The sequence below is a fragment of the Ipomoea nil genome, unplaced genomic scaffold, assembly GCF_001879475.1.
Source record: "Ipomoea nil cultivar Tokyo-kokei standard unplaced genomic scaffold, Asagao_1.1 scaffold1317, whole genome shotgun sequence".
Taxonomy (NCBI): domain Eukaryota; kingdom Viridiplantae; phylum Streptophyta; class Magnoliopsida; order Solanales; family Convolvulaceae; genus Ipomoea; species Ipomoea nil.
Window position 1 is genome coordinate 3478532 of NW_017617745.1, and position 27526 is coordinate 3506057.

Below are 27526 nucleotides of genomic sequence, written 5' to 3' on the forward strand. Positions count from 1 at the left end.
CTGGATTTTGGGCTATGCAAGCTGGGCTACAGCATAGGATCCCAAATTTTTGAGGGCTCAATATTTAAATTTTACCTAGCAAGTTTAGAAATAAAAACTAAAAGTTTTCAATTAAACTTAAAAGGTTCCATGGAGAAATGGTAGTAATGTGTGTTTATTGTGTTTTCATTTGGAGGTCAGAGGTTTGAAACTTGCATGCTGCTCCAGCTTTGGACATCTTTTTTTTTTTTTTTAATCCTTTTGCATTGCGAGCTTGCGCATACCATTATTATTGTTGTTGTTGTTGTTATTGTTGTTATTTTTACCACCTTATTATTATTATTATTATTATTATTATTATTATTATTATTAGAAAAGATTACGGTATTGGTTTTAAAGATTGTGATTTTGGTAGAGCCTCATTTATTTACCAGAACGGAGCCACAAAAATTGAAAAATCAGCCCTGACCCGGGGTCCGAATCAATTAACCTGATAAAATTATAGATATGACAACTATAGGATTAAGACAAGGATAATGATAAAGGTAATGTAATGAAGGGATAAATATTGATAAGTCCCATAGATAATAATTATATTGGTAAAGTGTAATGCTATTACAAGGAATAAATTATGTAATAACAAGACAAGGTTGAAGATTAAGATTGGATATCCCTCAACAAGATATAATAGAGTGTTTTATACTCCAAATCGCCCCTAACCGCCCCATAAAAGAAAGGGGTGGGTTATAACTACCTTGGACTGCAACAAACGCCGCAAAAACAGTGTCCACGTGAAGACTCATCACTCGGCCGAGCATGGAGCTCGGCCCAAGTCGCCGACCTTGGCCGAGGTGGCTGAGCTTGACCACATGGTCGAGCACTTGGCTTCAGTCATGTCCGGGTCGGCCAAGTCCGGCACCGGGTTTCCTCTAGTACTCAAAGTCACACGCGTATATGTATAATTTTCCTTAAACATATTGTGTTTTATTCTCTTTGTATTGCGTGAGTGGGCTCCAAAGTTTGGAGTCCGACCTCTAACAAGTGAAAGGTCCTAAGCTCCACACCTTACTCGGGTTGGGATCCAAAGCTTGGGGTCCAAACTTCTACGGATGCAAGGACTTGAGCTTTTGCTCCCCAACCCAAGCTCCTTGGCTTGGGTTCTTCGTGTTGAGCCCTTCCACTTGAGCTCCATGCGTCGAGCTCTTCAACTTGTCCTCCTCAACCCGAGCCCGTTGATGAGCTCTTCAACTTGGGCTCCTCGTGATGAGCTCTTTAACCTTGAGCTACTTGGACGATCTCTTCGACTTGAGCTCTCCACGATGAGCTTTTTAACTCAGACTCTTTAACTTGAGCACCTTGAGATGAGCTCTTTAACTCGAGCTTTTTAACTAAAACTCCTTAAAATGAGCTCTTTAATTTGTGCTCTTTGGGATGAGCTCTAAGGCTTGAGGTCCAACCCCAAACAAACGCAAAGACTAGGGCTTCGCTCTAGATGAGCTCTAAAGGCTTGAGGTCCAACCTCAACAAACGCAAAAACTTGGACTTCATTCCTGTTAAGCTCTTTAACTTGAGCTCCTTGGGATGAGCTCAAAATTAGCTTAATTATGGAGGTTGGACCTTACCTAGATTCGTGTGCATGGCTACCTCGAGGTGGCTAGATTCAAGTCCCCTACGCTCAACTTGGATTTGGACCCAAGGGGTCAGACCGAACTCTGAGCTCGACCTAGCCTTGACCAAAGGAGGTCGGGTTGAGCTCAGAGCTTATCTTAGGCTTGACCTAAGGAGGTCGCATCGAGCTCGGAGCTCGGCCTAGGATTGACCTAAGGAAGTCGGGTCAAACTCGAAGGTCGACCTAGTTTTGACATAAGGAAGCCTGGCCGAGCTCGGAGTTCAGTATAGGTTTGACCTAAGGAGGTCGGGTCAAGCTCAAAGCTCGGCCTAGTTTTTAACTAAAGAGGTCGGGTCAAGCTCAGAGCTTGGCCTAGTTTTTACCGAAGGAGGTCGGCTTTCGCACGTCATGTACTCGATTCCTCTTTTTTTTTTTTTTTTTTTTTTCCTTTTTTTTTTGGGTGTTAGTCATTTTTTTGGAAAGGTTTTACCTTGGACCAAAAGACTCTTCCGTCCGAAGGTAAGCGAGGTCGGACCTCATACCGTCCCTAGGGTACTAGCCGCTTAGTCGAGGTCATTCAACCTTGGACCATTAAGCTCTTCAGTCCAACGGTACGTGAGGTCAGACCTCGTACTACTCCAAGGGTAATAGCCGCTTGGTCGAGGTCATTCGTCCTTGGACCATTAAGCTCTTCCGTCCGGAGGACCCCGTACCACCCTAAGGGATGTGTTGTGGGGTCGGCTAAGGGCTTTTTGGGCCACCTTGGAGGTCGGCCTCCCCTCACTTCCTCCTTATGAATAGGAAAATGACTATCATGACAAAATTATAGCTACTTTTGGATTCACATAACGTTGGTTATGACTTGCCAACCGTACAGTGTATTGCACCAACTTTTTAGAACACGTGTACATCATGGTTTTTGCTTTTATGCGTGAACATAGTGCTTTTGTCCACAAAACTATGTGCAACGTCTTACCGTTCCAATCATTATTGTGTGGACCATATTTTGTCTACTGTAAAATAATGTATATTCAGTACAAAAATAATGTACATTGTATTCAGGGGATGTACATTATTTTTGTTCTGAGTGTACATTAGTCCACACACACTACAATGCACATGTATGTACACATTCGCACACAAGGCACACCCACTAGTTTCCCACTACAACGTATTGCATGTCTCTGCACACGGTCGTTACCAAATTTGCACAACCCTATCCTCCCCAACACAATCCGTTCACTAGTTTCCAACATCAACTTTGTTGCACTGGGCTGCACACGCTCGACATATGTAGAAACCAACACAATCGCACAAGCCTCACACCAAAAGCGCAATAATAGCGTTTTATAAATCTACACAAGGAGCGAATAAAGAAAAAACCCATTGTTGTCTTCTTCCATTGACACGATCTCCAGTTTACAAACTGTTTATTCAACCTCTACGTTGGTTTTTGTGCTTCAAATCAGTTTGTTTTGATTTATTTTGATACCTACTTAGAATTCCTATAAAAAAAATGAGAGAATTACCTGGCAAATATAATCTCATTAAAAGAAGGCAACAAAATTACTATGTCACCCCTATTTATTAAATCTATCCTTGTTTAATTGGGGATTGACAATAAATCTTGATCATTAGATTTTATTCATTGGATGTTTAGGATGCACTCCCATGATCTCATGTAGAAGGTACCCACATATATATATATATATATATATATATATATATATATATATATATATATATATATATATATATATATATATATATATTTTTTTTTTTTTTTTTTTTGAAAGGTTCCCGTGCGGTTGAATGCTTCCCGTGCGGATGTACGATGGATTAATGTGCGTGAGTGTTGTGCTTAATGTGCCTGAGATTTGTACTTAATGTGCGTGAATGTGTAAAATGCAGCATAAAATATTGATGTCAGCTTCTTCCCCATCCCTAGTAGCCATTTGCCCCCTCCCTGATGATGATGATGCGGAGGCGAGCTATGGTGGTTAAGAATTATGGAAATAATACAACAGAAATCACACTTAGCTGCTGTGCAAATTTTATTGTGCATGCGTCATTTATATAAACATTCAACTGCATTGAAGGTAGCTGATAATCCAAAATCCATGGCCAAATTGAAGGAAGAAGTAACAAGAAGCTTGGGCGTTAATGTGCGTGAGTTTCTGTTCTGCTTCCTTCTGAGCTCGTAATTCTGAAATACTCACGCACATTAAGCACAAAACTCACGCATATTAACATGACGCACATGAAGTATAAATCTCAGGCACATTGAGTACAAATCTCACGCACATTAAGTATAAACCTCAAGCACATTGATCCACCGCACATCCGCACGGGAAGCCACAAATGCACGTGATCCCTTCCCTATATGTACACACACACACACACACACATTGGCGGAGCCACAATGGGGCAGCTGCCCCAGTCCCATCCCATTTATATATAGTGTATCAATGTATGCATAGGTCCCTTGTGTATACATAGTTAACTTACAAATGCTAAATTTACATAAATCTAATCAAAGTATGATTTAGCTTAGATGATAAGATATTTGGTTTTTCCATAAATGTTAGGAGTTCAAATCCTATCGTATGAATTTATAGTGAGATTAATTCTAATTGAATTTTTTATTTGTAACATTGTGTTTTTTAATCTCATTTTTTAAAAATATTAATAGTTATTTATAATATATTTTCTATTCGAACTATTTTATCTAATTAATTAATTAATTATATTTCATATTTTGTGGAATGTTTATTTGTAACATTGTGTTTTTTCTCGTTTTTTTAATATTAATAGTGATATGAGTGTTTTATAATATGTTTTCTATTCTTCAAAAAAAAATGTTTTCTATTTAAATTAGTTTATCTAATTAATTATATTTCATATTTTTTTCTCATTTTGATGTATTTTAAATTTTCATCCTAATTAACAATATTTATGACTTGCTCTCTGAGTATTTTTTTTTTCAAAATATCTCATTAATTTTTAATCTTTTGCACCCACTGATAAAGATTTCTGGATCGGCCCTGTTGATATAGATATAGATATAGATATGCAAGTGTTGACATCTCCAAAGATTTGACCAAGTCACCCACAAAATATCATCATATATATCATTGCCCAAGCGTTATATGTTCCGATACCATATATTATGTTGCAATCAGTTTGTAGTTTGTCCCACACTGATTAGCCGAACACTGACGGAAAACTCAAAGATGCTTTACCGTCCCAAAACTAGAGCATTCCAAATGTCATGAATGACTAGATTTTCCATCACAAAGCATGCATCTTTGAATTTTTCCACCAATAGTAATTCATATTAAAATATATGTTTTGACAAATTCACAATAACAATTAAATGATGTGATGCCCAAGCGTATAGTGGACGACAATTTTCATTTGTGATTTGTTTTTAGCAGAAAGGTAGATGTTTAATTTCTGTCAAAAACATAAATGGTGACGGAATTAATTATCTCGGGTGGGCCAAATCAACCAAATCCAATAATTAAAAGAATAAGGCAAGGAAAACGCATAAGGAAAATATCTTAACCTCGGAAAATAATAAATTAAATTATGTAATGATAACACAAGGTGAAGATGATCCACAAAGACAAGGAACAACCCAATATGAGCAAATACCAATTTTAGTCCCACGAATATTAGTAAAATGACAGTTTTGATCTATATGTTTAATTTCTACCAAATTTTATCCACGACTATTATTTCAGTACCAATTTTCATCTACGACTATTGTTTTAGTGGTTAAATTCATCACGCTGGTCAATCATTCGTTTAAGACATGCCGAAATCTAAAAATTAAGGGTATTTTTATCATTTTTAACTTAAGATCCCAATTTGAACATGAATAATAAGATTTAAGCCCTAAGATCGATCCCAATTCGCAGTTCTCCTCCTCATCCTACCTTAATTTGAGTATGAGAACTGTGAATTGTGATCGATCTTAGGGCTTAAATACTTTTATTCATGCTCAAATCGAGATTTTAATTTGAAAAAGTTGAAAATATCTTTAATAATTTCATATTTCGGGCATATATTAAGCAGATAGTGACCAGTGTGACAAATTTTGACACTAAAACAATAGTCGTGGATGAAAATTTGTGCTAAGACAATAGTCGTGGATGAAAATTGGTACTAAAACAATAATAGTGAATAAAAATTTGTAGGAATTAAATATGTAGACCAAAACTGTCATTTTATTAATACTCGTGAGGCCAAAATTGAGATTTGCTCAACCCAATATATACTAGAGCTGCTCCCCAACCCATTTTTAAAATATCCATCAAATAGTTTGGGTAGAGTACGGTGCTCAAAAAGCTGAGGTATTAACAAAAAATGACGTGGCGATATACCATCCAATGTTAGTTGTGTTGGGACAAGAATTCCATTAAATTCAGACCAAGGCTAAGGATCCAGTATTGACTGAAAAAATGAAGACACAGGTGAGGAACAACAAGGATTATGGTGGCTCACTTCCCGTTCAAAATGTGCAGGAATTAGCTTCCAACAACTTCACACACATTCCTCAACGTTACATCCGACCGGAGATGGAACAGGACGAGGTTTGCTCTGATGAATCCTTGCAAATTCCGGTTATGGATCTGAGCAAGCTCGACGCCGATGACTTGGAATTGGCTAAACTTCACCAGGCTTGTAAGGATTGGGGCTTCTTTCAGGTAACTATCATACACTACTTTTAGTTAATTATTTATTTATTTGTAAGTTATTTTTTGGGTGACGAGGAAACCACAGCCACTTCTGAAGTTGAACACAGGGTAAATCCTAGTTGACAAAAGATCACAAGAAAGGTAAATCAGTTTAGGTTGCCAATAATCTGGAAGGTGTGGTTGAGTGGAAGGGACTCATCCATCCTTAACCAAAGGTCAAGGGTTCGATCCTTGGTTTTAGGTATGGAGTAGCCGGGGCTGTTCCATCCAAAAAGGGTGCCTATAATTCAGCGAGGAATTAGTCCACTGTGTTCGACGGTGAAATTTCTAGGTATATCCAGAAAAAGAATCAAGAAAGTTGGGATTTGAACCCATAATGAGTTCATTTTTTATATGATGGAAAAATGCATGGTAGTTGATCAACCATGGTGTTGGAGAAGCAATAGAGGAGATGAAGTGTGTGACGGAGGAATTCTTTAAGCTGCCATTGAAGGAGAAGATGGGCTGTGGACAACTACCAAACACAATTGAAGGTTATGGGCAAGCCTTTGTGGTGTCCGAGGATCAAAAGCTTGATTGGGGTGACATGCTCTTCATCCTTACTCTCCCTGTATCTGGAAGAGACATGAGGTTTTGGCCAACTAATCCCTCTTCATTTAGGTAATTCACAAAATTCTTTGATAGATTCAACTCATCACATCATCAAAGCAATTCCCTTTTGCCCCGACATAGCTCAGTGGTGAAAGTCTGGGTGTGATTGTGGTGGCCAACAAATGTTTGGGTAAGAACCCAACAAGGTGTAAAATCTTGAAATATACCAGCTAATCACTCACTGTGCCATTGAGACACATTCCGTAATTTACATCCTCTCATAAGCTTATGACAGGAGAGGTGAGGATCCTTAAGTTTAGGGTTCAAACTTAAAAGCAATTCCGTTTTTTTCCTTCTTGACTTTTTGACTGATAACTTTTTTCACTTAGAATATGATTTTTTTTCCTGTATTAGTCTAATGATTTTGAATTTTTTTTACTACTTTTAATTCTGGCAAAATATCACTTGAATTAATTGTTGCACACTTTTAGGTGATGTTTAGTGAAAGAAAACTCGCCAAAAAGACTTTAAAATGATATAATAAATTCAAAGTTAATAAACTAATAGTAAAAAATAAAGAATTATAAGTGGGAATGTGAAAAGTGGAAACAACACTTTGCTTCTTATTTTAATAAGATTATTATTTGTGTATTTTGAGCAGGCCAACCTTGGATAGGTACTCATCAGAGCTGCAGAAAGTGGCAATGAGACTCTTCAGATTCTTTGAAATAAACCTTGGGATTGAGAAGGGTAATCTGACCAGCAAGTTTGAAGATGGAAACCAAGGTATAAGAATGAACTATTATCCACCTTGTATGCAAGCAGAGAAGGTGGTTGGCCTAACTCCCCACTCTGATGCCACTGGTTTAACACTGCTGGTTCAAGTCAATGAAGTTCAAGGATTACAAATCAAGAAGGATGCTAAATGGGTTCCCATTAAACCTATTCCGGGTGCAATTATCATCAACATTGGTGATATCATGGAGGTAAATAAGGGGAAAAAAAGGACCCCTATATCTAAATGCATGGTTAATTAATTAACACGAGCCACCAGGACATAGCTCAATGGTGAAAGTTTGAGTGTGCGTACCGTGGTTAGCAAATGCCCGGATTTGAATCCTGCAAGGTGTAAGATCCTAAGAAATAACCAAGCACTCCGATCATTGTGCCATTGAAGCACATTCACGGCTGGAAATTATGGAATTTCCGACCATTTGAAAGTGATCTTATATTAAGTCGAAAACAAAAAGTGGTAGAAATAGCAACAAAGGTTTTTTCCGGATACCAAAAGTGGTCGGAACAAGACTTTCGACTTAATTTAAGATCATTTTCAGGTGGTCGGAAATTCCATAATTTCCACCAGTGATCTCGCGATATAATGTACCTTCAGTACAAAAATAATGTACTTTTAATATATTAAAATGTACACAATAATTTGCCCCCTAGGACAGAGGATGTGAATGGCCCTTAAGTTTGGAGTTCAAACTTGTGGTTAATTAACACGAGCACCAGATAGCCTTTTAGTCGATCTAGATAGCTTATTTGAACCCTTTCTTAGGATTTGGATAACCCTTTATCACATAGCCATTTTTCCCCCATACATCAACATTTCAACAAGAACATCAATGATAGGTATTCAAACTTAATTAAGGGAAGAGCTCATTCCAAAACACTATAGTCCAACATAATAGGTGAGAAAACTCCTCAAGTTTAAGTACCACTCCACAATCTCTTTCAGGATTCAGAAAATAATAAGTGTAATTAGCCTAAGATGGAAAAGTTTCAGATATCCATGAACATATACATATGTTAGAGCTAACTTTTTTAGTACTTTTAAAAGGGTTGTGACATTTTAATTAAAAAAATTGAATGCAGATAATGAGTAATGGAGAATATAGAAGCATTGAGCACAGAGCTATTGTGAGTGGCCAAAAGGAGAGGCTTTCAATAGCTGCATTTCACAGTTCAAACATAGGGACAGATGTTGGTCCCCTGTCTGATCTTGTGAAGAATGGTACAAAGTATAAGACACTGAGCTCTGAGGAATATGTGAGATTGGTTGTTTCGAGTAAGCTTGATGGCAAAAGCTTAGTGCACCATATGAAAATTCAGCAGTGAATTCAAGCTCAATTTGGCGTTATAACTTAATAAAATATCGCACTTTCTTTCAATTAATTGAGATGTGTATTTTGACCAACTTTACCCATCAACAATAAAGAAGAATCACATAATTATGCTATGTAATGTGTTTGTAGCTTCTCCCAAAAAGTTAAATCCCGAACCCCGGCCTGACAGAGCATTCAATAAAGAAGGCGTGTTGACATATTTTTGTGCCACATTTGTTTCACAACAATCTTTCTCTCCGTTTATAATAAACTATTCTTCTAAGTTCTCTAAAACCTTGTGAGGGAAAGCAGGGGAACTATGTGTGCCGAGGCAACTTGCCTGTTTGGTTTGCATGCGCGTGAGGTGTGGAGAATTATAGATTATTTCAATTTCGATTTTATAGCTTCCTTATTCTTCACCCTCTGCATCTGTGTTGCATAATTTACGCTTTTAAGATAGTGTTTATTAAACACGACACAAAGTTTTATTTTCTCTCCATTTCCAATTTCTGTTCACGTTCCCTAGTATGGCACCACCTTCGTTGTTCTAGCTTCTAGTCGACGTTGTTGTGTCATCCTCAAAAGCTCAGCAGTAAAAAGTGTAAATGTGACAATCCAAAATATATTTCCTTAAATTCTATTTTATAAAATTCAAAATAAATTATTTTTACTCCTACGACAATTTTTTAAATCGGTGTATGAATTAAATATTTTTAAATTTCTTATTTCGAATAATCCAACACCAAATATTCTTATATTTTAAAAATCCTATTTATTAGGTATATTTATGTACCAAGTTTTGACCCAAAAAGTCAATCTGAGTGAAACCTGTGAAACTGATTCAAGTGTTTTGGCCTAGGAATATTCTTACAAATGAACCGAGTTTATTCCTAAAAATTTAGAAACATATTTTTATCATAACTTGATCCAAAATTATAACCCGAGATTTTAATCACGAAATGACCAAATTAACCTCACTTGACCGAAAATTCCATCAGCTTTCCCTAGGGTTTTGAGCCCTACTACTTAAACATCCTTAATTTCTCGTATCTTTCTTCCTCTCTCTATCATCTTCATCTTCCAAAACCCTAGGTTCAAGACTTGGTAAGATATCTTCTCTCCTTCTCTCCTCCCATTCCCTTTGGTTAGCTTGTTTTAAGATGAGGTTATCTAAGCTAGATGTGTTTGTTTGGGTTGTTGTGGTGGCTTGCTTGAGAAATGGAGATGGTTGAAGAAGATAAAGTTAGAGATGAGTTTAGGAATGGATTTGGCTAGAAAAAGATTGCCCAAGGTATAATCCATGGATTCCCAAATCTATTATTATGCCCTAAGTTATGTGCTATAGTTGTTAATGTGTGTATATATATTGTGTATTTAGAATGATGAAATGTATGTTATTTGTTGTTGTGATGCTATGTGATCTTTGTGGGATTTTGGTGTATCTATTATGATGTTGTTAAGGGAGGAAGAACACTGCCTCGTGAGGCAGTGCTAGTTCTGTAAAGCCACGGACCTTAGTAATGGAACTACATGAGTTTTATCATAATGGTTCGGAGTGGCTCATTAGTTTGAGTATTAGTGTGTACGTGTTAGGGCCCGGGATTGATTCCTTTGGCCAACATCCTTTTCCAATTGAACAACTTCAACCTTTAAGAAATTATTTTGGATTAAATAAATCTTTATTTTGGTTTGGAAGATTATTTATATTTAAAAGTATATTTATAAAGAAAATCATAAATATTTTGGGAAAGGGTTTAAACGACTAAAATCTATGACTTGCCAAGAAAAATCTATTTCTAGAATTTTATATATATATATATATATATATATATATATATATATATATATATATATATATATGTGTGTGTGTGTGTGTGTGTGTGTGTGTGTGTGTGTGTGTGTGTGTGTGTGTGTGTGTGTGTGTGTGTGTGTTGGAAAATGTTATACTTTATTTTTGGGGAAAATGTATATATATAATTATGTATTTTGTATATATTTGTTAATATAGATATTTGAAGCTTATATTATTATTTTTGTAAAACTATTGGGTTATTGTGTTATTGGTGTTTTGATGCTTAGAGCATCCTTATCAATGGGGATATTAGATGGGAGAATGTAAGAGTGATTAGGAAAGAGAATGTGGGAGGGGAGAGAAAAAAAATCAAAATTGACTTTTTAAAATGAAAAAAATTAAAAACAAAAGTATGTTTGGCGCGCTGTTCGGCGCGCCTGACGCGCAGCCGGGCGCGTGCTGTGGACTTGCTGTGCACCAAACGCGCACAGATGAATTCTTTTTGCATTTTCTCCTCCCCACATCAACTATGTTCCTTTAATGGGAAGAATTCATTCTGAAAATGCTCCAAAAAAAAACACTATAGTGGATGCTCTTATTAATGATTAAGAATGCATGTTTATGTGTTTTTATGTATTGGTATTGTTATCTTGTTGTTCTTGGTTGTTTGGAGAAGTGTTGAAGGTGTTTTGAAATCTGAAAATGGGATTGTGTTCATTTGATGCAATTTCCTGAGCTCATTGCCTAGAGTTCTGTTTTGACCTTGTGGGGCTTACCAACGGACCCCGGAGGGATCCGTTGGTAAGCATCGTTGCCCAGCGGACCCAAGTGGCGATCCCTGAGAGGATCCGCCACTCAGGGCCATGACTTGGCGAAGCCAAGTGGCGGGGCCTCTCATGGTCCGCTACCTAGCCCCGCCAGGTCATTCTGGGAGGGTCGGGCCGTTTGAGGCTCAGCCCATTTTGTTGTTTCATACCGGGAATCGTGGGCTCGTGAGGCTCGGAGACTCGGGCTCGTAACGACATGCCAGTATGAAATGTGTCTATTTGATTTGTGAGTAAAACCCATTTTCAACCAAAGCACGAGATATGATTTTTCTAAGTATTTGAGCACATTGGTTTGTGAATTCTGAGTATATGTTGACATCATCATTGAACCATGTCATGGTGTTGGGTTTGTTTAGGTGTCGGGCCCTTGAAGGTCAGCCCAATGTCAAGTTCGTTCCGGTCCGTGACTCGTGAGCCCTTGAGGCTCAGAGACTTGGGACCGTGACGACATGTTTGCATGAAATGTGCCTAGTTGATTTATGAGTAAAATCGACTTTTCAAAGTAAGCATGATTTATGACTTCTTCCTAAGTATTTCTTGAGTACTTATAATTAAGAAGGTTGAGTAATATGTTGATTTGACATTAAAGTATGAGTTGTTGATGGATTTGTTTAAATGCCCAAATTGTATTGAATAGTTGCATTATAAATCAAGTTGACATGATTACATGATCATTTGTGCATAAATCATTACACATCATTTCTCATATTGTGACTATGTTTACTAACTATGTGTATTCTATGCCTATGAGATGTTGTGATGAAATGAAAGCCGGTTGAGAATTCCCGAAAGGTTACTTGAGATATGATGTGATGAACCCGGTTGAGAATTCTCGAAATGTTACTTAAAATATGTCGTGATGTACCCAGTTGAGAATTCCCAGAAGGTTACTTGAAATATATCGTGATGTGCCCGGTTGAGAATTCCCGGAAGGTTACTCGAAATATGTTGTGATGAACCCGGTTGAGAATTCTCGGAAGGTTACATGATTTACGTTATGGTAAATCCGGTCGAGAATTCCTAGAGGGTTTTCTTGATATATGTTGCGATGAATCCGGTTGAGAATTCTCGGAAGTGTGTACTAAAGTGTTATGATTATTCCGGTTGAGAATTCCCGGAGGCTTCCTTGAGATATGTTATGAGATCCGGTTGAGAATTCCCGAAAGTGTGTATCAAAGTATTGTGATGAGATCCAGTTGAGAATTCCAGGAAGTGTATATTAAAGTGTGGTGATGAGATCCGGTTGAGAATTCCCGGAAGGTTACTTGAAAAGAGTGTATAATATTGAATTCATGCCAAGTACTAGTTTCACCATGTGTTCCATTGGTTCATAATTGATTGTTAAGTTGTCATGCCACTTGATTTCCAATGATATGCATAATGTGATGTGTTACATTCTTGCTTGGCTTTGGTTACTCCCTTGATGGCACGTCACTTTACCTATTCCTTGATCTATTAAATCAAACTTGATTCATATCTTGCTAATGTGTAATAAGTATGTATATTTGAGTATGAATTGCATAAGTGTTTGAATGTGGATGATATTTGCATGTGAGTTTATTGCCTATAGACAAGCATTATTATTGTGAAATGTGTGTGTGTGTGTGTGTCTGTATACATGTGAAACTATTTGTCTTACATCTATGATCTTGTTTGGCTTAACGTGTTATAAGTGTAAAACTATTTATTTTCCAAACCTATATCTATATTCACTTTACAGGGTTGAGTGGTTTATACTTAGCATTTTTAAGCTAACGGGTTATCTTCCTTTTTTTTTTTTTTTTTATAACCCCTTTCAGGTGGACTTGATGCATGATGAGAGCACGCATTCGTTGTAGTAGTGTGTAGCTCTAGAGCTTAGTAAATGCTAGCCTTGGTTATCCTTTTTTCCCTTTTTGGTGATTGATGTTAGATATTGATGTAGCTAGACTACCTTCTTTTGGTTGGTGCGTAGACACCGGGGTTCGCATACCCCTTACTGTTGATGTATTGAGCTTTGATTCTAGTTTGTTAGTAGCTTTAGCATGTGCAGTTACTCGAGGATGGGTAACTGTGGCAGTGACACTCTCCTTTAGTTGTTGACTTTGGATTTTTATATATCCTAGTTTATCGTTATTTCCTTGTTTTTGTCTTTTTAGACTACTTAAATCGAGGCTTTAAAGTTTAGAAAAAGGGGGTGTTACAGTAAATTTTTCCGGTTTCATTCGTCAACAATCTCGACTTCAGCAGGCAAGTCTATCGTCGATCTCACCAAGGTTGCCCTACTAGACGGTCCAAACTACCACAAATGTTCTTCGAAAATGATCATGCACTTTGAGGCACTAGAACTGGATTACGTACTATCTGATGATCCTTCCAAGTATCAGGTCTCGTCTGAACCTCAACAGCAGCCTCCTGCAGATACCCAGGTCACCATCATTGATGCAATTCCTGATCCAAAGTCTCCTGCAACGATAACACTTGCACAGTCTCATGAGGCTTGTACGAAGTACTAGAAAGACAACAAAGTTATTCAGGCCACCATACTACATCAGTCTGTTTGACATATTTTCTGTACATTAGTTTGCCAAAACGATATGGCACTTACTGTACAAAAAGTATGGTGCTGGGAGAAGAAAGTACGTAGTTGGACGTTGGCTGAATTTTAGGATGATAGATTCCAAGTCAACAGTGGAACAAGTTCACAATTATGAAAATTTAGTAGCAGACATGGTGGCTGAAAGGCTCATAGGTGAATGCTAACTTTCTGTTGATGCTCTAATAGAAAAATTGCCTAAATCTTGGTCAGAGTTTCAAAATAAGCTGAAACATGAAACAAAAGAGTAAACCATGGAGCAACTAGTGAATTCTATCAACATCGAAGAATCAATACGACAACGAAATAGGTCTGTTATATCTCTACACCTTTAAATGCTAACATTGTAAAAACGATGATAATGGAAAAGTGGTGTTGGTCGTGAGTGTACGTTCGGAACTGTACGACATTGTCGAAAGGATCGATCGAAGAGAGGAGAGAGAACAATCGTCAGATCCCTACTGGCTAACTGATACCAGATGAGAATGGAAAAGATAATTCATTCAGTTACAGAATTATGATTACATTAATACTCTCATAGAGAGAGAGCTATCTAATAGGCTAGAGACTAGATCACTAACATAATGTTGCATAATTAAATATATATTAATAACATAGTCTAATAAAAACTAGTGACATGGCAAATGTTGGTGTTCAGAACAAAAAACAACAAAAAGAATTTGAGATCCAACAATAATAACAATTGTTTCAAGAACGAAAAAACACAGAAAAAAAAGGAAATGAGGCGGATGCTTTGTTTGCGAGAAACAATGACACTGTGTTGCTCAGTGTTTCTTTCACAAAGGGATCTCCAATCAAAACACACAGGAGTTTGGTAATGAAGAATCCAAACATCAAGCCAATGGGTATATGAGTAATTGTTGCTGTGATAACTAAGGCTAACATCATAGGAGATCCAGAAGAGTGAGTGGTAGACACTGGAGCTTCTCGCCACTTCTGTTCAAGTAAAGATCTATTCAAGGTGTTCGAGCTAGCATCCGAAGGAGAGCAAGTATTTATGGGAAACTCTAGTGTTTCCGAGGTAAGAAGTAGATGGACAGTAGAGCTTATGTTATATTTTGGAATTTTTTTATTTTTATTTATTTATTTTTATTTATTTATTTTTTTTTTACAGAATGTGTTGTTTTTCCCTTCCCTCAGTAAAAACTTAATATTTGGAGCCTTGTTGAATAATGTTGGAATTAAGTTAATGATGAGTCTATTTCTACTTAATATAATTGATTATGAACCACTAGCATGCATGCATTGACAATAAATCCTCGAAATACTTTTATAAGCTTTTCTGAACTTGTTTTTTTAAAAAATGAGTAAAACTTACAATGTCGGGTGTGACAGAGACGATTTTTGTATCCTGCCTATCAAGTAATACCTCAACGCTTAAGGCACACGAGAGATCCACAGTCTTCAAAAGGTAAAATATTTCAAATAGTAAAAATTATGGCTTGTTTTTTAGACAATCCTTCTATATAATAAAGCCATAACTTTTCGGCCAATCAAATTTGTGAGTTTTCCCGCCTAAGCAATTTAGATTTAGTTTTGTTTTATTTTTCCTTTTATTTAGGGATGAAGTTTCAGCTCTTGCAATTTAGATTTAATGTGGCTTGAGAGATTTGGGTTTCCAAAACTTTGGTTTTATAAAACGTGTAGCTTGTAACCATTACTAATTTTTTGATTTTTTTTTTTTTTTGTGATTGGTTGAAAGTAATTATTATATTTATTTATCAATTCTAATCATTCACATTAATTAGAAATCTAATCCTATTTGGTCTTTTTTATTACTATATTTAATCTCATTGGTGTTTTAATTTTGATCCGTATTAAATGTCGTTCTTGGAAAACGATTGGTATTACCTATGCCTATTCAGTTTCTCGGTTCTACGCCGACGTGCTTATTGTTTGTTGTGCATCTATCACAATTTTTAGGTATATATAGACATACATTTACACGACAACCTTCACACTCTCCCCTACTACACATCTATATTCACAGTCCTTCCCGTTTAAAATGTTTGGGCAATTTGTGCTTGCCTTTCAAATGAACCCAGGATTCATAATGAAAGTAAATTGCACTCGGTTAGTGATGACATTTGCTGTTGTTGAAGAGCGGCGGTGCGGTATGAAGCAAAGCGATTGTAAAGAAATGTAGAGAGAGGAAAACTGTATCTCATTATTCTTGGTAATATTCACTGGATATTACATGATGGATATATGGAAGGAATGTGACGGTAAGGTCTGTTACAACTAATCAAGGGAGGGGTTTTACAAGAATGCCCTTACAAGGGATATTACATAAGTTCCCCTATTCGTTGTTGCTTAATACCCCCCCCCCCCCCCCCCCCCCCGTAAGTTGGAGCATGCAAGTCTTGTATGGCTAGCTTAGACTTGAAATAGCAAAATAAGGAGACTGGTAATGGCTTGGTGAAATCGTCCTCTACTTGGTTTGAGGATGACACAGGTAGCAACTTGATTAGTCCTTGATTTATCTTCTCCCGAACAATGTGAAAGTCAATGTCGATGTGCTTAGTGCGTTCGTGAAACACATGATTCTCGGCAATGGCTATCGCGAATTTGCTATCACAATACATAGTAGCCGGTCTATCCAACTTTACTTGTAAATCTTGAAGAAGAGTTGTGAGCCATTGTACCTCACAAACTGTGGTAGCCATGGCACGGTATTCGGCCTCCGAAGATGATCTGGATACTGTGACTTGCTTTTTAGACCTCCATGAGATTAAGGCTGGTCTATGAAATACACAGTAGCCTATTATTGATCTTCTTGTCTCACTGCATGATGCCCAGTCCGAATCCGAAAACACTTTTAGCTGCATCCCCATATTTGTGGGACATAATGGACCTTGACCAGGTGAGCTCTTAATATACCTCAACACTCGATGTGCAGAAGCTAAGTGTTGATCTGTAGGAGCATCCACAAATTGGCTTAATTGTTGGGTGGCATATGAAATGTCAGGTCTTGTGGCTGTTAAGTACAGCAACTTGCCTACAAACCTTTTGTAACTACTAGAATCAGCAAAAGGTTTACCATCATGGTTGAGTTTTAGATTTTGCACAATTGGCGTGCTTGCAGGTTTGCATCCAAGGAAGCCAGTTTCTTCCAGAATTTCCAGTGCGTACTTTCGCTAACATAGGTTTAGCCCCTTCTCAGTTGTCTTTGCTTCAATTCCCAGGAAGTAACTAAGAGCTCCTAGGACTTTGATTTTGAAGGTGTTGTCCAAAAAAGATTTCAGCTCTTGCATTAAGTCTAATCTGACACTCGTGACTAGAATGTCATCGACATAAACGAGCAAAGCAATAAAATCATTGGCATTCCCTTTTGTGAATAGGGATGGATCCGTCTTGGACTGTGTGAACCCGATATTGCACAATGCAGCACTTAGCTTTGCATTCCATTGCCTACTGGCTTGTTTGAGGCCATATAAGGATCTTAGCAGCCGACAGACTTGGTTGGGTTTTTCACTCTCAAAACCCGGGGGTAGTACCATGTATACTTCTTCATTGAGGTCCCCATTGAGGAAGCATTGTTGATGTCCATTTGGTGAATATGCCAAGACTTGGAGATTGCTACTGTAAGAAAGGTACGGATGGTTGTGATCCTTGCTACTGGAGAAAATGTTTCCAAATAGTCTATCCCGAGCTGTTGAGTATAGCCTTTTGCAACCAATCTTGCTTTGTGTCATTCTATAGTTCCATATGCTTTCAGCTTGGTTTTGTAAACCCACTTACACCCTATGGGGTGCTTACCGGGAGGAAGATCGGTTAACTCCCAAGTTTGATTTTGCTATAGTGTATCTATCTCTGCATCCATGGCTTCCTTCCAGCATTTGTGCTTAATAGCTTGGGAGTAAGTCTGTGGTTCACTGATAGCAGTAATAGCCATTGAAAATATTTTGTGTGGTGGTTTAAGACTATCATATGATATGACCTTTGATAGAAGATGAGGAGTGGTTTTGTTCATCACGATAGACTCACAATAATAATTTTATAGATGACTTGGCATGTGGCGTTTCCTTATGGATCTTTTGGGTTGCATGGGAAAAGCAGAGTGATGCACACTTATATTATCAATGCTGCCACCTTGGATAGAGTGCGTGGAGCTGCTAGCGTTGACTAGAGAGCTGACATTCATAGGGCTGCCTTCGTCAGTTTATTCATGCACTGCAAACTCCATTGGTTCATCAACTATATTATCCATTGGTACATGGAGGGGATTATCTCCAAGGTTAGCTTGCATGGAATGAGAGTGACATAATGGACTATTGTTTGAGGGCTCTCTAATATCCATTGGATCTTTAGCTGCCTAGGATTGGATATTGCCAGATTCTTGAAAACTGAACTCATCATCGTTGGATGTGGGAATTATAGGCAGAGGGGGATCAGCTGGTGGGTAGTTATTCGCAGCAAGTTGGCACTCCTTCTCTGCAAAGGGAAATTGTCCTTCATAGAAAATCACATCTCGTGAGATAAAGGTAGAATTATCATGTAAATCATATAATATATAGCCCTTTATGTTTCCAGGTATTCCAATGAAAATACATTTTTTGCTTCAAGGATCTATTTTGTGTCTTGATTGAGATAAGGTAGAAGCATAGCACAAGCAACCAAGGACCTTGATGACATTAAGATCTGGTTCTTTTCCATATAATCTCTTGTAGGGGTTTGACCACTCAGTAACGGGTGACGGAAGGCGATTGATGAGAAAGGTTGCATGCAGAACACATTGTCCCCAAAATTCCAGTGAGAAGCTAGCTTGGAACCTCAGAGCCCTGGCCACATTTAATATATGTTGGTGTTTGCGTTCAACCACTGCATTTTGTTGTGGTGTGTTGACGCAAGTCTTCTGGTGGATTATTCCATTCTCGGCAAAAAATTCCCTCATATTGAATTCCAGTCCATTGTCGCTTCGAATGGTCTTGATTATGAGGCCAAATTGTGTATGAACCATCCTTTGAAACATTTTAATTAGGCTTTGTGTTTCAGATTTATTTCTCATCAAGTGAATCCATGTATATCGTGAATGGTCATCTACAATTATTAGAAAATAGCTTTCCCTTCCCAAAGATTGAGCCACAAAAGGCCCCCAAATATCAACATGAATCAATTCAAAACAGGCTTTGGACATTGTATTACTTAAAGGGAAAGGTGATCTCTTATGTTTTGCAAAATGGCAAACATCACATGCTGTTTTCTTGGAATGAGAAATATGAACATCATTAAGCAGATGCATCTTATTCAAAGGAAAATGACCTAGTCTTTGGTGCCAAACTTCAATACTACAAGGCATAGCAAAATGTTTATGATTAGGTGTTTGAACTTCTAGTGTCTCAAGCAGCAGATATAAGTCATTCCCTTCTTTAGCAAAAACAATTGCCTTCCCATGGTTTCCTCGTAGAAGACACCAATGAGAATTAAAAATCAGTTCATAAGGAGAATCTCGAAGAAGCATGTTAACAGATATGATATTAAATTTGAAAAGAGGGTATATGCAATGCATTTTTCAGAGAGAGAGTATTCCTCAGTTTTATGTGCCCTGCATGTGTAACGTCTGCTTGTTTCCCATCAGGTAGATTGACTGTTGTCCTTTTCACAAAATGATAACTCTCAAAGAAATCCAAGGAGCATATTATATGGTCAGTGGTCCCGGAATCCAATATCCAATTAGAAGATTGTAGAGAAACAGAATTGACATTAGAATTGATAGTGAGTTTGCATTCATTTGGAAAAGGCTTTAGAGTAACAGCGGATATGGTAGGGGGCTGATTCTGTCCTATTTCAATTTGTGAGAGGGAAATGAGTTTCTGGGGCTGCTCATTTGTGGTACTGGCTTCATTATTCATGGATGCGGATGCGGATGCTACTGATATGGCTGGCATCGGCTTGTTGGCGTTGTCATTGCTGCTCAAGAACAAGGGATTCTCTATGTCCTCCGATCTGTTACTCCTTTGCGGAGTTCTTAGAAGATTGATTGTAGGTGTAGTTCGATTGGGAGATTGGTTGACCAGCATCGATGGATGATTTCTCTGACTAGAGTCTCTGGTATCGGCGATGACGGCTGCATAGTCGCTCCGCCCGAGCTCTGATACCATGTTGAAGAGCGGCGGTGCGGTATCAAGCAAATCGATTGTAAAGAAATGTAGAGAGAGGAAAACTATATCTCATTATTCTTGGTAACATTCACTGGATATTACGTGATGGATATAAAGAAGGAAGGTGACGGTAAGGTCTGTTACAACTGATCAAGGGAGGGTTACAAGGGAGATTACATAAGTGCCCATATTCATTGTTGCTTAATAGCTGTACCTGAAAGTGAAAAGGCAAAGGTTGTCAACGGTATAGCATGTTTATTTCATAATGCAACAAAGCTTTGGTTCAACCATCGCTCTAAGGAATTTGTTTCTTTTGAAGAGAGCTATTTTTATTTATTGTATTGTTTAATCAGAGAATATCAATATTCTGTTTAGTTTATTATAGTTTGTGAGCTATGATGTAAGTATTTTTTTTTTCAAATTTATCAGCATTTTCTCTGACTGTACCTATATAATGGGGAGTTAAATCTGCATTTAGGCTTTCTTTGGTTAAGTTAGTAGGGTCTTCTTCCACTGATTTGGTTGTGGTTACTAAAATTGAAGAGGTGTATACATTTGTGATGAAAAAGAAGCAAGTTGCAATACTGTACTCATCTTTTGTGGTGGTAGGTAGGTATTTTCAAATATGGTAATATTGTTGGCAAGTGTTGTGGTAACTTGGCATGTGATGGTGAAATGTCGGTTTGATCACAAGCTTTAATAATATTGTTAAGGTATATTTATTTGATTACATATTTGTAGTTTTCATATTTTGTATGATGTACTTTTATTATATTTTTTTGTCTTTGTGAAAGATGAATTTGATGTATTTAAGTTGGGTTATGATTCTGATAAGAAGTTGAAGGGGACTGGTTTTAGTTCTGTGAATGGGCCTTTTAGTGAAGAACATGCACAGGTACATTAGGTACAAATACATTGATTGGAATATGTAATATTTTATATATTACTGTTGTCTAATTAGTGTTTTATTTATGTTTTTAGGATCTATTTGGAATAGACAGTACTAGTGATGGATATTCTCAAGGCAGGCTAAGGGGCACAATTATAGAACCTGTGAAGAGGTCTCTCATGGAGGAGTTCCTAGAGGTTGTAGTGGCTAAAAAGTGTAGGATTATTTAGCTATTTTCATGGTTTGTAGTGTTAAGTTGGATGTGGTGTTGAGGCATTACAGTTTTTAAGTATTGAATTATATGTACTTTTTTACTTATGGTTTACCATCAAGGTTTTTCTTTTTTTTTTTTTTTTTTTTTTTTTTTTATTCAAAAAAAAAAAGAAATAATTTCGAAATGACTGAGAAATCTGCTTATTAGTAATCATTCTTGTGCAATTATCAATGTTTTTTTAAGGAGTATAAAATGGTATCTTTCACATATACAAAGAAAAGGTTTTCTTCAAATCACTGTCATACTTCAAATGTTGATAGCTACCAACAGTTTAAAGAAAAAAATGAGGGAAGTTAGTCAATTCAACTAGTATTGGTTACAAGAGAAAAAAAAATGACCATTTAGTAGTTGAAAATTTGCTCAATACTTAGTCATTTTTGTGTTTCAGCTTCTTCAAGAAAATATAGAATATCAATATAGTCTATAATTGTAGTGACTGTTTCTAAAATTTAGGTGTAATTATCCAAATATTAAGTTTATGTTCTCTATTTGATATCAAACAACGCACGCACATGCCTTAATTATTGCTATGATAACACACAACGCACGCGCCTTATTTATTAGTGCTCTGATATCACACAACGCACACACATGCCTTAATTATTGCTCTAATAACACACAACGCACGAACGTATCCTGCCTCTCACTGTTCAGCCTTAATTATTATTGCTCCGATATCACACAACGAATGCACGTGCCTTAATTATTGCTCTGATAACACAACGCACGCTTGTATCCTTCCTCTCTCTTTTCAACCTAAATTATTATTGCTCTAACGCACGCACGTATCATGCCTTTCACTATTCAGCCTTAATTATTATTGCTCTGATATCACACAACGCATGCACGTGCCTTAATTATTGCTCTGATAACACACAACGCACACATGTATCCTGCCTCTCTCTGTTTAGCCTCCTAATCACATCTTACACAATAATGAGGTGAACCAGAACACGTATCCTGCTTCTCACTATTTAGCCTAATCACATCTTACATAATAATGAGGTGAACCAGAACATGATCATCAAACTTTGCAGCTTTGGGCACTTAAGGTTAGTAGTGGATCCAATGAGTCATGTTATCCCGTCCTTGTAGCAGACGACAGTCAGGCCGGTCCTTCCGAATCAGGGGCCTCAATATTTGAGCCCCGAGGCAATACAGGTTGCCCGCTTCAGAAGGGGACTAAATGCCCGACGCCTTTTTCCGTTAGATGTTTGGGGTATGAGAATGGTTATTTGGGAGCTCTTTGTAGGCCAGTACCCAATTGAGGTTGATTTCACTGTTGATTTAGATACCATTCAGACAGCTATTATTGATTCCCTCCCGCCGCAGGTGCCGGGAGCTACACAGGAGTTGATTGATTTCCTAAATTCTTGTCTATATGTAGATGTTCAGTAACAAAGCACGATTTGTGAATAAAATTTGAGCTTTAGAGAAGGCGGTATTAGCCTGTTTGTGATGCGCATATACAGTTTTCACAATGCGAATAAGAACAAAATGACACAAAATTTACATTAAAGACATGGTCATTAAAATAAAAGTTAATATTAAAATTTTATATATTGCTCTGATATCACACAATGCACACACCACGCAGGATGCATGCACACCACACCATTTTAAGAATGATGCATGCACAGATCTTGCATTGTAATAGAGTCAGTAGCACTGGCCTATTTGTGATGCACATTATGGAAAACATCTTGGTCTGAAATGTTAGAATAGACTAAAGAATATGGAGTTATTGCCGAACTTGACAAATGATTCATATTCTAAGTGTGAAATTTGTGTTGAAGTTAAATTTGCTAGAAAATCATTTTCTGGTACAAATCATCATACTATATCTGTCTTAGAACTAATTCACACTGATTTTACTGATTTTAAAAACACTAAAAGCAGAGGTGGGAAGCGTTATTACATTACATTCATTGGTGATTTTTCTCAATTTACAAATATTTATTTACTGAGAACAACAGGCGAAGCTAAATAGGAATTCTTGATCTTTAAATCGGAAGTGGAGGTTTGGCAACAAGAAGGAAAGAAGAAATAACCGAGTTGCAATCAATCGGTGGAGCCGTCAAAAGACTAACCCCGACAAAGGCAAATCTAAAGGATGGATTTTAATCACCGAGTGTTCTAAGCTAAAGAGTAGGACTCTGTGCCGATGATTTCTGGTAAGAGACCTATCATTGACTTAAGAAAGGAATGAACGGGAAGTAACTAATCTTGTATGGGAAGATTGAACAGTAAAAAGGATAAGATTGACAAGAATGAACTTAAAGACGAGTTCTATTCTTGGATCTTCATAAGTAAGACAGGTTCGTGCGCAAACGAAGTTTTCAGAGAAGACCTACCGTTAATCAAGACAAGAAAAGACAAAGTTGGTTTGTAGCCGACTACCTTATGAAGATTGCAAGGTTATCAACCGTGAACGAGTTTTAACATACGGAGCATTTAGTAAGGACTTGAGTAAATCTTTGAGTAAGGAATCATGGGTTGTCTCAAGATGTTGACTTTGATGAAGATTTGACTTACGTCACACTTTTGGAAAGGTACTATCGTTTGTGTTAAAAGTGTGAGGTCGCAGTTGATCGACTCCGCGATTCAATCAGCTAAGAAGTGGTTAACGGGAAAGGATCGTACAAACCAAGAAGGCAAGTTGGAAACTTGCGCTATGGAACTACAAATGTTGTGGAATGTGCCCCAAGGTTGAAGCAAGCTTCTTACAGTGATAGTTATCGATTGGGTATACTAAGGACTCTTTACAAGATTTTGTGGGATTTAGAGTGCCAAGGTTCACGATGCTAAGGAAGGTACAGGTATTACGTGGGTGTTTAGACCTCGATGGTCTCCAGGTACGATAAGGAAGAAAGTTTGGTTTGTAAATCACCAAAGTCTTGGGATGACAAGAATAGTCAACTGGGTGCACCTAAAGAAAGAGGGAAGCATTGGTTAGTGTTTTAACCGATAATGGATTAACAAGAACGGACAACAAGCTGAATCTCTATGAATATTAAGGAAGGTTGCTAAGAGTTTCGTTACTAACATAGTGAGGAAGACCGATAAGGAGAGAAAGCCAACTCACAGTTGCCTAGTCCGTGTGAGATCTTGGGAAGAGTTGGGAAAAGTAACCTAAAGCTTGGTTTAGCCACCTAGTTGGACAAAGACTTGGAGTACTTTGGAGGAGTGCGTTTGTGATGCACCGCGTGAGTTTCGCTCGGCTATGACAAAGTTGAGGAAGAAACCAGTGTTTGAAAGAAGTTTGGGTGAAGATGTTTGTGATCTCAGCTTATGAAGAAGGTCTGATAAAGATCTTAGCGTCAGAATCAAGGTAAGGAACCCTTAGTTCGTCAAAAGTGCAATGATCGAAGCGTCAAGTCGAAGAAGTCGCCTGAAGTCGAGAATCCTTAACCCTCTTTAAGCCGTTTTCCCCTCCTTCCCTTGTCAAACCAAATGTCTTTTTCCAAGAAATCCTTCTTATATCTTCGAGCATCGTTCTTGTGTCCTTCTTAATTTGATTTTGTACAAGGTGACAACCTCGTTTTCCTAAGTTGTAACCTTGAAAATCTTGATTCCCTTCTTAATCAGTGTTATCCTTGAGCTTAAACCTAGTACCCTTTCGTTAGGAAATCCTTTCAACCCTTTCAAACCTCGTTCTTGATCCCTCACTTCAAACGATTCTGTGCAAGGTGGCAACCTTATTTCCTAAGTTGCAACTTTGATGACTTTGATCCTATTCCTAATTAACGTTGTCCTCAAGTTTGGAACCTAAAACTTTCATTCTCTTTTCCTTACCAAACCGAACCTTTCCAAAACTTAGCATATATATATTTTCCCGTAAAATATTTCTCTATATACTATCGTATTTTTTTTTACGCTCTATCCCCAAAATGATTTTCTAAGCTTCGGGGACGAAGTTTCTTTTAAGGGGGTGAGGATGTGACACCCCGTATTTTCCTAAAATAAATTATAGTCCCGATATTAAATATTTTTATTAAAAATATTTATATAGTTATTTAATTTAAAATGGGCTCTGGTCTATTTAGAATTGTGAACCAGTATTTTGGTATCCAAATATTCTGAGTCCAAAATGGTTTTAATCCCTAAAGCCTAGTAATTACTCTTTGAGCCCAAGTGTTTTATCATCCTAATCCTATATATATTATATGGGTCTTGAACCCAAATAGTCAAGCCCATGAGTGTATATATAAATATATATGAGTGTTATTATTTTGTATGCCCAAAATATATGTATGTATGATTCTTGACCCAAAAGATTTTTCCTAACCCAATCTAGCTTAAACCCAACCTAATAATTACAAACCCTACTCTTTATTGTGTGTGTGTATGTATTGTATCACCATTTCCCTTGTCCATGAAGTCAGCCGTGAACCTCGTTGCTTCTTTTCCTCGATCTAGCTACAATAGCAGAGCACCTTGAGCCTCTCAAAACAACACCGACCATCATCAACAACCCCCGCCCTCACCTCTCTCCCTCAAGACCAAAAACCCCATCTTTCCCTTCTCTCCCTCTTTTCGTGGTCTGTAGAAGCGATGGAAGGCAGCAACAACGAGACCGACAGCGAGGGAGAATAGCTCCATGCAACAACGGAGGCTCAAGCAGGTTCGGTGGTGGTGGCTGGAATCTCCGGCGAGTAGCGTTTCCTCCTGCATGGGCAGAGCTTGCAGCAGGGCAACTCCCCGTTTGGCGTAGGCAGAGCAAGTCGGCGGCTTTGATACGATGGCAGCTCCGGCAAGTTGTAGCTTCGGCGGGTTTGACGAACGGCGTACGGAGCTTCTCGACGTTTCTCTTTTCGTCGGCGACGGCGGTGCTTCGGACTGCAGCAGCGACGACCTTCCCACCCTCCGGCGTCTCTCTCTGGCATGGCAGCAGGCAAGGGAGGAGTGACGGGTGGTGGAACCTACCGTGGTTCCACCCACGTCTTTAGCTGCATGAGGAAGAAGAAGTAGTGGTGAGCTTCTGGTTCCCTCTTGTTGTGATGCTTAGTTTAGCTTAGGTATGTTTAGTGTTGTTTAGGTTAATAAGAAGCAGCCTAGCTTAGTGGTTAGAGGCCGGGGTGTTTATGATTGTGGTTGGTTAGGGTTTAATTCTCACCATAGCATTAATTAGTTAAGCCTAGTCTTAATCATAGGTTAGACTAGTGTTTAAATCCCCTGTTTTAATTAGTGAAAGCCCGATTTGTTTCGCATGACCCCTTTTTGTTAGATTGGCTTATGGGATGAGCCTAGTCTAAGGTTGGCTTTGCTTTTGGATTGGTAAACTACAAAGGTAACACATGCTATACAAAACTTATTTTCTTACCTAAATGATGATTATTGGCTTCTACTTGATGTTCTTGGTGTGATTTGTGATTTGATGCATGATCTTGTGATGATGCATGTTTAGAGCTTGTATTTAGGTTTCTTGAATGCCATTGCTTGGCTATTTCTTGGGTTCAAGTCATATCTTTGTTGTGTGTGAGATTTTGGGTGTTTTGGACTTGAACTTGACCTTGATGATGAAAATCCCTGAAGGGAAATGTGTACAAGTATTGTACCCCGCGGGCGGAACGGCAGGCAGTAGCCTACCCGCCGCCCCACCCGCGGGGAACGTGGTGTTTTGGGGAGTGTACCCCGCGGGCAGGCCCACGGGTGGGGGGCCTACCCGTGGCCCCACCCGCGGGGAACATGTGATGCGAGTGCGGGGATTTGTTCCCCGTGATTCTTTTCTTCTTGGTGTTGATGTTTTGACCTCCCGTTGTTGAATTATTGAGCTGTTTGTGAGTCTTCTTGACGTTTCGTATGTCTAGAACGATGTGTTAGGAATCCATGTTAGGATTTGGTGTCTTAAATCGTGCTAAGGGTCCAACTTTGTGATTCGTTGGGCTAATATGAGTCTTGAAGGTTCGTTAAAATCCTTTTGGTTTATCCGTTTGATGAGCATGCTAGTTTGATGTTGATATGCTAGTATGTATGGTTTGTTCCTTCTTGTTGAGGATTGGTAACTTGTGTTGCCAATCATTTGATGTTGGATGGTAGTCCTTATTGTTGAGTATTGTC

The 27526-nt window shown here is 38.0% G+C and overlaps 1 protein-coding gene and 1 long non-coding RNA gene across 2 annotated transcripts; both read left to right on the top strand.

Annotated features, from left to right (window-relative positions):
- LOC109185379 lies at positions 1-23532 on the top strand. Its single transcript, XR_002054973.1, has 3 exons — positions 1-82; positions 9581-9588; positions 23522-23532. It is a non-coding gene; the product is annotated as an uncharacterized LOC109185379 (long non-coding RNA).
- LOC109185378 (S-norcoclaurine synthase 1-like) lies at positions 5934-9121 on the top strand. Its single transcript, XM_019335375.1, has 4 exons — positions 5934-6300; positions 6707-6951; positions 7544-7868; positions 8758-9121. Exons 1-4 carry the CDS (start codon positions 6055-6057, stop codon positions 8998-9000), a joined length of 1059 nt encoding a protein of 352 aa, XP_019190920.1. The 5' UTR covers positions 5934-6054; the 3' UTR covers positions 9001-9121.
- Positions 23533-27526: the final 3994 nt, after the last annotated feature.